The sequence below is a fragment of the Aptenodytes forsteri genome, unplaced genomic scaffold (assembly GCF_000699145.1).
Source record: "Aptenodytes forsteri isolate BGI_AS27 unplaced genomic scaffold, ASM69914v1 Scaffold183, whole genome shotgun sequence".
In the NCBI taxonomy this organism is placed as follows: domain Eukaryota; kingdom Metazoa; phylum Chordata; class Aves; order Sphenisciformes; family Spheniscidae; genus Aptenodytes; species Aptenodytes forsteri.
This window is the reverse complement of record NW_008795918.1, coordinates 682,678-693,721: the sequence shown is the minus strand read 5'-3', so window position 1 is coordinate 693,721 and position 11,044 is coordinate 682,678. Positions and strand designations below refer to the sequence as shown.

The following is an 11,044-nucleotide window of genomic DNA, read 5'->3' as shown; positions in this document are numbered from 1 at the left end:
TAGCCCCGCCCCCGGGGGCGTCGGGCTCGCGCTCGCGCTGCCCGGGCGGGCACGTGCTGCAGCCGGAGCTGCAAAAAAGAATAAAAGACTACTACTACTACTATAATAGTAATAATAAAATAATAATGACACAACAGAAAGCAATAACATAGTATAATAAAATCATACATAGACGTATTAATAAATAATAGTAATATCCCGCCTGCGTGCTGTGTGCTGCCTCCGCGGCGGCTGCGTGCCACAGTCCAGAGAGGCTTCGTGAGGGATGCAGGCAGCCTCGGTGCTGCTTTTCTAAGTTTAAAAGGTTGTTTGTGAGTCTCGCCGGCCCTTTCCCCCCATTATTAAGGGTTTTAAGGGCTTCTGGGTTGGCCTGGGGTGTTTTGCCCACCTGTCCCCACGCGTGCTGAGCGGGCGGCTCGCGTTGCTGGGTGCCTGGCTGGGCTGGGGGCTGCAGCGGCCGCCTGGGAGCTCTGCCGTCGGTTCTGATGACTCTGCAGTGAAGCCCCTCAAGTAGTTGAGCATAAGCAATGCTGTGTCCCGCTGCTCGCTTATGGCTTAAATTTGCTGCTCTGCGCGTTAACCTGCGTGCAGCCTGGGGAGGAAACATTACACGGGGCCACCGGGATTCCCAGGGACTTTTGTTTCTCTGTATTGAAAGTCTCCAGCAGCTGCGTTTTTGCTTGGTGAGTTTCAGTTACCTGAGAGCTTCTCAGAGGACTGGAATGCTCAGACACACTCCAGGGAAAATGGATTAGAGGGCAAGATACCCACAGCAGTCAGAGGCCCTGATAAACACCAAGGTACGTCGTTCTGCAATGGATCGCCTCACTATCGCTACAGAAATTTAACTCGGGCGCCTGATAAGAAGAGCGGCTCTGCAGAAGACTTAAGAACACACAAAGTATTACAAAGCGCTGCTATCATGCTGGCAGTTATTCCAGAGATAGGCAGGCTCAGGGTTTTACTCCATTTTGTAGGACAAATCCTAACGTTTGCTCTCCCATGTGATCGCAGACGCAGAGTTTTCAGATAAACCATGCCTAGCTTCTTTGATGAGAGGAAGTCATAGATGCTGCATTTCTAGAATCTGTACAACTTAATCCCAGGCACAATAAAGGGAGGAACTAAATGATTTATAGTCTGATATGAGGATTATTCCCTCAGACTGATGAATTATACTTTTTCACTTGCCGGCAAGTTCTCTAAGCTGTGTTAGCTAAGCCTCTCTCCGTGCTACTGACAGTTTGTAAAGCCTTGTTACTCCAGAGAAATCTGACCTCACTGTGGATTACACGAGAGCCTCAGAGAAGATTTCCTTTCAGCACTTTTTGAACCACTTCAGCCCAACGTCCCTCCGCAGCCTCTGTACTCTGCTTGGAAAGCTGTAGGATGGCGGGTCCTACTCCCAGGTCTAGGAAGGACCGAGACTTAACCATCAGGTGGGACAGGAGATTCACCTGAGTCGGGGAGGGAAAAAAGGGGCTTCAGAAAAAACAGCTATTCAGAAGTTGGTGTTTTCTTCCCTCTGGCATTGTATCCACTGATTTTTGGTGAGGATGCTGGGGGAAGAGAAGAAAGCTGGAGGGTTGATGTGGTTTAGTGAAGTAATTAATTCTTAAGCAAGAATAAGAGCTGGCTTGCATCTGCATTATTTAATATTAAAACTGGCGTAATTTACCCTCTTACACCAGAAAAGCAATACCCTTACTTGTTTGCACCTGGCTGACTCTATTTTAAAAAGCGGCAGCGGCTGAGCAAGCTGCACTCCTGCTGCGCTGCCAGGCCCCGTCCAGCAGCTTGACCCCAACGGAGGCAAGCCTGCTCGGTCCCGAGTGGTGGTAGGAATCACGGGCAAATCTGCACATCTCAGCCAGACAGCCGCGACGCCGAGTGTCTGTTTGTTAAACTCTGTCCACCCTGTTCCTTGCAGCCATGCCAGCACGTGCAATGGGGCTGCCTGGCTTCAGTGGAGGGAGGTACAACGGCAGCAAGTGCCTCGTGGGATCCCAGCAGCAAGCTGGGACCTCTGCTAAGTCTGGGCTTCGGAGCAGCCTCAGGGAGCCCTTTGCCAAAGCTGCAGTTTTGGGCGTGGAAAATCCTTGTTCAAGAGTGAAAAAGAAGTGAGCAAGAGTGGCTCACCGGGTGGCCAAGCACCGGGAACCAGCCATTGAGGGCAACAGCCAAAACCGCACGTACTTGTCCCGATACACGAAAAATGCTGGGAACTCGAAGTGGCTGGAGTACGTGACGTGTCTCACTGCTATTTAGGCGTGAGGTTTTGGTTCCTCTGCCTCCCGGAGGCTGAAGTTTCCCATGGGTCTCATACTTCTTCTCGGTGTGTAATGCTGCAAAGGGGAAGAGAGGAGGGCCGCTCTGCCCCCGCACTAGCACTGTTGTAGAGTATCAGGATATATACAAACATGCAGAGGGAGGAAAGAAATCAGTAGTCTGTTTCCCTGTGTAGCCTTGTTCATGTAGGCCTTAAGCAAGAGGAAGCTGACTTTAACCCCTGGAAATCACAGAAACAGCAAACCGTCCCACCTCCCTGTCATTCCAGGAGAATTTAAGCTTCTGCTTCCACATACCTCAGCACACCAATAAGGAGTATTTTTCCATATCTGTGCATGTTTCCCTGTAGCTGCAGTAATGAGGAATATTCATTTCCCCCTCCATTTTGGCAAAGTAACTCTTAAAATCTTAATACAGATCTGATTTATCAGGATAATATGACAAAACCTGTTGCTGTGTGTATTTTCTGCAGAACCAGGTGATCCTTTTAATAGGTATAGCCTGAGCAACACCCTGCGGAGATGAAACACATTATCTTTTATTTATGCAGCTTAGCACTCTATTGACTTACTGCTATAGCAATATACTGAATACCATCTATCATGGTTTATTACCAGTCCTGGTTCTCTTCCTATTTTCTGTCTCGTCTTTCGACTGTTTTGCTTGATTTACCCCAGTGAATCATCAGACAGTTTCCATTATAAAAAAAATCAATTACTTTGATGTACAATGGGCAGCACATACCTAGCTCCACATTTTGCACGATAAGTAGGCATTTTGGATGCCGGATCTTGGCAATAACGAATGCGTAAGCCAAAAATAGCTTACTATGGACTGTTGAGATTCGACCCCTTTTCCTCCTGCTCTGGGAAGAGAGGTCTGTGCCGCAGGACCCTCAGTTACTGCCCCTTCTCTCTGAGCAGGGCACCCAGTGGGCAGCAACCCCCCCTCACTCACAAGCACCAAATACCGTGCTTTTACATAATCTGTTGGACTGAACTGTTTTTCCACCCTGCTTGAAGCGTTTCCCAGTAGTTGCAGCGTTCACTCCCCACCTAGTTTCAGGGCTGTCCTGGTTCACCAGGGCTGCGGCCGGGGTAGGGCAATTCCCAGTGTAGATGATGGTGCAAGGAGGGTGGGTCAGTTTTACTGAGGTCTCCTGATTACAGGGCTGGCCCATAAAGATTAGTAAGTCCTATTGCAGAGTAGCAATAACGATGTCCCAGGTAATGGGGAGAATCACTGCTATTCCTGGGAAGGAGCTGAGGGTAACACTGGCAAGTGCCAGTCCCACCGATGGCAGCGCGCCGTTTCTGCACCTCGCTTGGGAAGGACACTCCAGCTGCGAGGTATACCGGGTGAAAACCACCATGAGAGAGACTTGCAAGTTGATGGAAATAGGATTCACAGGCATATTTGCTTGCTCGCTTCAAGCCAGAGGCAGGCACTTGGGAAGAAGCCTAATCACAAGCTACAGCCTATTCTGAACAGGGCTCGAACCGGTATGTTTGCAGATACTTGGGAAGAAGCCTGGTCATGAGCTACAGCCTATTCTGAATCGGGCTCGAACCTGCATGTTTGCAGACAAAATTCAAACAAATCGGAAAGAACTTGTGTCATACTCTGCACTGGGCAAACACTTCTTGAAATGGTGAAAGTTTTTTCTTATGGGACGAGAAAACAGTTTATCGCTCAGCTTTAAATGCATGCAGTATTCGTAGTTTGGATTAGTGCTGAGCATTCATGCTCAATTAACCTCTTAGGGATTAAGTTTAGTTTCATTTGAGCACTGCCTCAGTGCTGCATTCAACCAGGATAACTCAGGCAAGGAAGACACAGACCAAAGTCCTGCGTTTTAGGCAGGTGTGATCCTCAAATGAAGGTGTTCTGGGTTTTTTAATTCTCTCTCTCTTTTCCTGTTTCAGTTGCATACCTAACAGGTTTCAGTCACTCACTATGGGGAAGAAGGACCAGCTTTCAGTGCTGTCCTGAAGGTCGGCACATAAAAATATCCCCCCGGGAGTGCTGGCCGGGCTCTGAGCACAGAGCAGGGCGAAGCAGCAGGAACTGCTGCTGCACCGCAGCCAGCGGCCATGCGCCATGCCCAGCTTGGCTCGGGGAGAGCATCCCCTCTCCTGCCTGGCAGCTATTCCTCACCGAGGCAGCCATGCCTTAATGTGAAGGCAAACGTTTCCTGGTGAGTGGGTCATAGCAGGTTTTCTTGCAAGGTGCTGCCCAGCTGAGCTGCGGCAGGCAGACCAGGGATTTGCTGTGCCCAGAGCATGCACAGATGCGGTCAGGGCAGGGACACAGACCCTACAGCTGCTGGGGGCGAGATGCACCTCTCTGGAAAACAACAGTAGGAGTTAACTTCAGTAGGGTCCCTAGGTCTGTTCCTCAAAAGCATACTGCATCTTTCTCCTGGGGAACAGAGAGGAGCAGAGCAGCTTTTGACTTGTTCTGGCATTGTAGGTTTGCCTTTTTTTTTTTAAACTGGAATCTTGCTTTTATGAAGATAAAAAGTAGTTCTCTTGCATTTGCGTTCACAAAGAAAATGTGGCCTGAATGTAACCTACAAAGTAATAGCTCAAGGGTACTGACTGCAGAATGGATTCCAGCAGGTGTTAATGACAACGCAGATGGGAGTTTATAAATTTGACACTAAATGTCACTATTCCCTAAAGAGTGCAAGTTTGTTATACAGGCCTTCATTCCTCCTCCAAGTGATGGCTCATGTTTAGCTTTTAATAATGCGTGGTGGGGAGAGAGTATGTTTGCTTTAATTTTCACAAAAGAGAAAGCAACTTTCCAAAATGTGGGAAATGAATCCTAATTTAAGCCCTCTGGGGAAGTTGCTGTAATCACCAGGAGAACTCTGCACATCCTTTAAGGAAGGCCAGGTGGGATCCTGAAACGAAACCTAAGTCAGATCGTGATGACAGCTGGAAGAGGAGCAACCTATATTCCCAAGGTGCGGAGATGAAGAAGACCTATGATTTATTCTGAAAATACAAAGGACCAGATTCACTCCTGATGTGAGTCTAATGAGGTCAAAGGATCTGTACCAGTGAGGAACATACCCTGCCAACTACTGAATGCAACTTCTGAGCTATAAGCTTAGCTATATGTATAATTATTTGCAGGGTGCATAACAAATGAAGATTGCCAGGCTTGACAGGACTAATATTAGTGCTACCAGCTGTGTTTTGGCTTTGGGCTCACAGGGGAAGGTAATTCTGTCTCTTTACTTGGCCAGTTTGCCCCATACACGTGAGCCGCTGTCTGCTTGTGTTCAAAGGAACTCCACTTCTCAGACAAGTCTTTACATTTCCTACCTCAGACTTTCCCTGCGATGGTTACTTGTAGGTAGATTTGTGCATGTTTTTATTTAGCTCTCTCTCCGAAAACTTAGCGCTTATGTTCATAACCACACAACCCGTGGTCCCTTGCTTCGTGATGCAAAACCAGGCTTCCCTTCATCTGTGAGCAACAGTATCCCTGAGAGGAGACATCTGAAACCACAGTTACCAGCTCCTATCTGAATAATGACTCTTGAAAAATTCCCAAATCCAAGGGTATCTTCTTGCCCACACCAACTGCAACAAGAAGCCAAGGATCTCCTAAAATGCTTGAAATTAAATTGTAGGATTTTCCATAAGCCATCCAGCTTCACAGTCACCGTCAGTCCCAGAAATGGACAATGGCTCCTTGCAAATGCTCGGTTGTGCTTCACAGGGCCAAGAATCTTAAATCCTGCAAATTCTGCTGTTATCTTCACCTTGACTGAGTACTGCACATGCCTTTCCGAGGCCATGTGCCTCCTTGCTTGTCTGCAGGGTGATAACACCAGCTCTGGGATGTGTTTTGTTCAATTTCTCCCTTCTTAGAAAGTGTCCCAGCTGCGGGAGAAGGCGTGCTTTCTGATCTTGCTCTCAAGCAGTCTATGGATAACTTGGAGAAGAGCCAGGACTTTGTCTTTTCCTGGAAACGTAGCTGCAGGAAGAATGAATCACCAGGTTGAACCTGTATAACCAACTGAAAACAAAAGCTCAGACTTCTGTGTCTCACTGTTGCAAATAATGGGGGGAAAAATAGGCATCCTGTTTTGAAATCCACTACCAGCTGACAGGACAAAAATATTGCACGCGTGATTGTCTTTTGAAGCTGACAAGTAACATAAGACTATGGCCATTTAAGGGAAAAAGCCTGAAGCAAAACAGTAGTTAGGGAAATAGAAATTTCCAATGTTTTCAGGGAAAAAAGTAACCAGCAAGGTTGTTCAGAACACACAGGGCGGATATTTAGTAGCCCTAAATTTTCACACTTTTAAATCATCGTCTGTGCTACCCTTGGCTAGCGGTGAATACGTGCAAACCAGGGTTGGGAGCCTGCGTTTCATAGCATCAGGACAGACTGCAGTGCTGGTGTCATTGATTAAATCTGTCCTTTTGCCTCTGCAGCAATCTAAGATGTCATTACAGGCAACGCAGAGGCTTCTTGGCTAGCATGCGAGCATCTGGATCACTGCAGGGATACCAACAGCACAAACATATGGCAGTTAACGTTTCTTTACCTTAGCTTCTCTTTTCTGATCCTACCTTCCTTTTGTCTTAAGGAAAAATAAAACTAGCTTTGCAGCTATCAAAGGCTAAGGTAGAGTTAATGGAGACTTAATACCTGGGAAGAGAATTTGAGATGTGCTGAGGCCAAGAAAGACGGAGGCCTGCAAAGCTGGTCACGAGACCCGACACGTGGCACCTCACGGCCTGGAACTCCAGCAGCTGGAGACGTGGGTAAGGCTGTAGGTCTGTGAACATCTGAAAGTGCAGTGATAAGTGGAGGAGGTTTCCAGCAAATGAAGTGCAGCAGGAACTGCAGTGGTTGCTTGCGAAGAAGAGCTTACTCATTCTGCTTTTTGTTCCTTAATTAAAACTTCAGAATAATGTCAGCTTTCAGACCTGCAAGGCCTTTGAGAGATCAGTCACATAATTCCACTAAAAGCTAAGTGATCTTTCTGTAACAAGACGTTTTAATAAACGTGGTGATTATGTATGACAGTTTATCAAGATGCGAGGTTGAAGGCGTGAATGTAATGTTACTGACGGGAACTATTCCCTCTTCGGAGGCTCCAGAAACTTCCTGTGTTTCAGCTCAAGCACTTAGGAAACTATACATCTTCATATTTTTGATCATTACGTCCATTGTTTAATGTAACTCTGTGTGTAAAGGAAATGACATGCTAGATCAGACCATACATTTATTTCAATATTTAACATTTTTTGCAAAGATCTTACTGAAGCAGCGAGTTATAAGATCTACTGATAACCTGTCAGTTTCTGCAGAAACTTAAGTTTTTATTTTTAATTCACCCCATTGGTTTCAAAGATGATCCAGATCAGTTCAAGCTGAGGCTGTCTTGATTCTGCAACTGCAAGCTGTCATCAGCCAAATTAATCTCCGGTTTATTCCCTTTGTATTTAACAGCAAGTGATTCACCGCCCCATCTATCTCACTGGTGTGGAGAATCTGGAAGCTACTGGTGAAGATGAAAATGTGAAAATTGTTAAATCATTTCACTGCTAGTCATTTGAATGGCCACTTATGGAAATACTTAGGGAGAAAGACTGCTTTCTTTTCCGGGTTTTCCTCCAAGCTTTGTGTTAGCTCGTGTTCGTTTGGTTGATGAAAGCTCTTAGAAAAATAGGTATTTGCCTGAACTTTACTTCAAAGACAGTTTTCGTATTTCAGTGGAATGACAAGCAGAAGTAGCTGCTATTTATTTAGAGAGGAAAGGATTAAACGTGTATGACCAGAAGTTTCTACACAAATGTAGAACAGAACCATTTGGAGTAAGGCGTTGCTGTCAGAGGGTTATCAACAACACAGGTTTCTAGATAGAGTTTAAAAAAAAAATCAGATTGTTTCTATTTATACCTGCCTTTGCCTTGGTAACCAGAGTCTGCATGAGGGATGCAGTATTTTCCCCACATCATGGATGGCTCCAAAATCCAGGCGCAGCCATGCGGTACATGCAGTGTCTGCAGAACTATCACAAGAACTGTCACATTCATTTCTAAGAGAGGATTTTAAACATTAAGCAGGAAAGAGATTTCAGAAAGGGAGGTGTATTAGTATAGCTTCAAAATAATTTGCTCTCTTTTCTGTCTCATCTACTTGATTCTTTGATCTTCTGAGTATTACAAGGACCATTTTTCTTAATTACCCCAAGCAGCTTACCTGCATCTGAGGTAGCGGGATTTACTTATAGTTGGACACATTATGCCTTTGCTCTATCAAGGAGTTGAATAAGGTAAGAATGGACTTGACTGCGTTTCTTTATACTTTAACTCATTCTTGCTTACTTAAGATCAGCTATTCCCTACTTTGCAAGTTTATCTGCAGCTTAGGTGTCCTTGTAGCCTTCTGCAGTGTTTAAAAGCTGAACCAGGCTATGTTCTTGCACCTTTATTGTTGCTCTAAGCTCCTGCCCTGCTGGGAGAAAAAACATTTCAGTTCTGGGCAACTGTTTTAGGCATAATTCTTTGTTGTTGTGTTTTCCTTATCCTTTTACTGTCAGGAAGGGTGGAGCAAACCAAGTTTCTTTCTCTGTCACTATAATACTTGGGTATTGTACCTTCTTAGAAAATGGATTTGGAGAGGGAAAAGCAGGTACATAATAGGCTTAGAATGAACATGGGGAATCAGGGCCCTTACTGAACTTCTAGTGGACTTACTTGCTTCCCTTTTAATAGCTTCACTATCCAGTTATGATCTGGGAAGTAATTTCTGATCTCCTGTATAAGGCTCACAGAAGTCAGTGCCAAAGTAACATTAGCAGGGAAGAAGGGGAAATAGTTCTGGGAAGCGGAGTAGGATTAGAAAAGAACCTGCTGGGCTCCAAAAATACTCAGAGATATCCGACTTACAAAAACACATTCTTGGGATAAACGCACTCACTGCATTACTGTCTTTGAGAACAAATGTATAAATTTTCACATACAGCCTTCTTTCACTCTAGTTGCTGTTTTGCCAGACCCTAAGTCTTATGAAATACTGCAGGGGAAGAAAACTGCCCCGGGGGGGAAAAAAGGAGGCAGTTGGGAGCACTGGAGCCCTGCCGCACTCCTCCACATCTCCTTGGCTGGAGATCCCAGGGCTGGCATGTGGTGCTGGAGGTGGAGGCAAAAGCTTTGTGCCATTTGGGAGTTTTCCTCCATTTGCCTGATGGTGTAGTTTAGGCACAGCGTAAGTGATTCAAAAACTCAACTAAGCAGAGTTCTCATTTCAAGTGTAATCACTCTCATTGTTTTTCCCACACTGCCTATATAAATAATTAAAAAAATAATTGAGATAATAGCACAAGCAGTTTCAAACTCTCAAAAGCAGGAGAAGTGAGTGGCAAGGGACCAGCACTTTAGGACGTAAAACCACAGTAAGCTGAATCATCGCACCTGCTCTGGCATGTTTATGAGGAGAAGTCTGAGTTGCCGTAAGACAAGTATGAACTGGTTTGGGGCAAGTGAAATTCTGGTTTCCATTCCCCTACAGTAGCAGAACCCTAAAAACAAGCTTTAGTTCCTGCTACCCCTGTGTAGCCTGTAATGCTCCTCCACAAAGGCTTTCATGAATCTTGAGCCACACTGTTGAAATCAACAGCTTTCACATATAACCACATTTGCTTTCGTCTGACAGCCAGATTTGCTGCTCCCTGTGGGAAAGAGTGGGGATGTTTTCTGGAGCTGGTTACGCTCCCCAACTTTGAGGGCCAGCCTCACGCCATTGGTGGTGACAATTGGTGGTGACCCTGGGAGCTGCCGAGCCACACAGCCACTGGAGATGGGTGCAGGAAAGGCATGCTGCTCTCCTGCCACGCTCCCCCACGTGTGGTCCTTTGCACACGAGGCCTGGCCCCTCGCAGAGGCTGAGGAGCATGGCTTGAGGTCCTGCGCCTTTTTGTGGAGCACCTGCAGCAGCGCCTCCAGGCAGCCAGAGTGCAAGCACTGCCAGGACGCTTCCCCGGCCCCCCTGTGGCCTTTAGCAGTCTTTGGAGGAAGTTCAAGTAACTGGAGATGGAGACACACAAAGGAGAGGAGCACTGTGTTGTTTTGCCAAACAAGAGATTAAATGGAGCCAAAGGTGAAGAGAAGCCCACACACAAACAATGCCGCAGGAGCGTTAACGCCACACCACCACCTGAGAGCAACTTTGGCTTTACTGCCTTGGTCAATGCTCTGACCGAGATGCTCAAGAAGTGTTGTGTTTCTGCGATGGTTAACCAGTTATTGAGGGACTGCTTCCAGGCTGGTGATGAGCACTTGCAGAGACAATGTTCACCGTGCTGGCAATGGAGGATGAGGCCGGTGGGCTGGACAAACGCCTTTCCTTTGCAGTGACTTCCAAAAACCCCTGAAACAAAAGCCACGAGCCAGATCCACAGAGAGGCTGCGGGGACAGCAGACAACGTCCCACAGGGCCTTTTGCACCTCGTACCTTTTTTCACGGCACGCAGGTCTGAAAATGCGAGAAGCCCCCGGGCCCCAGCCTCCTGCTGGAAGCAGCGTAATGCTCTTCCCCTCCGGGATGCCCCGAGGACCTCCCAGGGACGGGCGCAGGCACAGCCCTTACCCAGCCAGCGGCTTCCCAGTGCCATACCCCACGCCGCCAAGCCCGTGATGGCCGGCACCAGCCCTGGGCCGCCCGCACCGCCCTGCGGACAGCCGTAGCTTGCGTTCTGCCTTGCCCCCCCCGTCCCCGT

At 47.0% G+C, this 11,044-nt stretch overlaps 1 protein-coding gene across 1 annotated transcript in view; it reads right to left on the bottom strand.

The window, feature by feature from the left end:
• CCNYL1 (cyclin Y like 1) overlaps positions 1-3,703 on the bottom strand; it is a 39,397-nt gene extending 35,694 nt beyond the window's left edge. The window contains exons 1-3 of the mRNA XM_009284703.1: positions 3,584-3,703; positions 3,034-3,079; positions 2,140-2,345 (exon numbers count right to left, since the gene is read on the bottom strand). Of these exons, the coding sequence (XP_009282978.1) occupies positions 2,140-2,345; positions 3,034-3,079; positions 3,584-3,703 (372 nt within the window). The remainder of the gene's footprint in view (positions 1-2,139; positions 2,346-3,033; positions 3,080-3,583) is intronic.
• Positions 3,704-11,044: the final 7,341 nt, after the last annotated feature.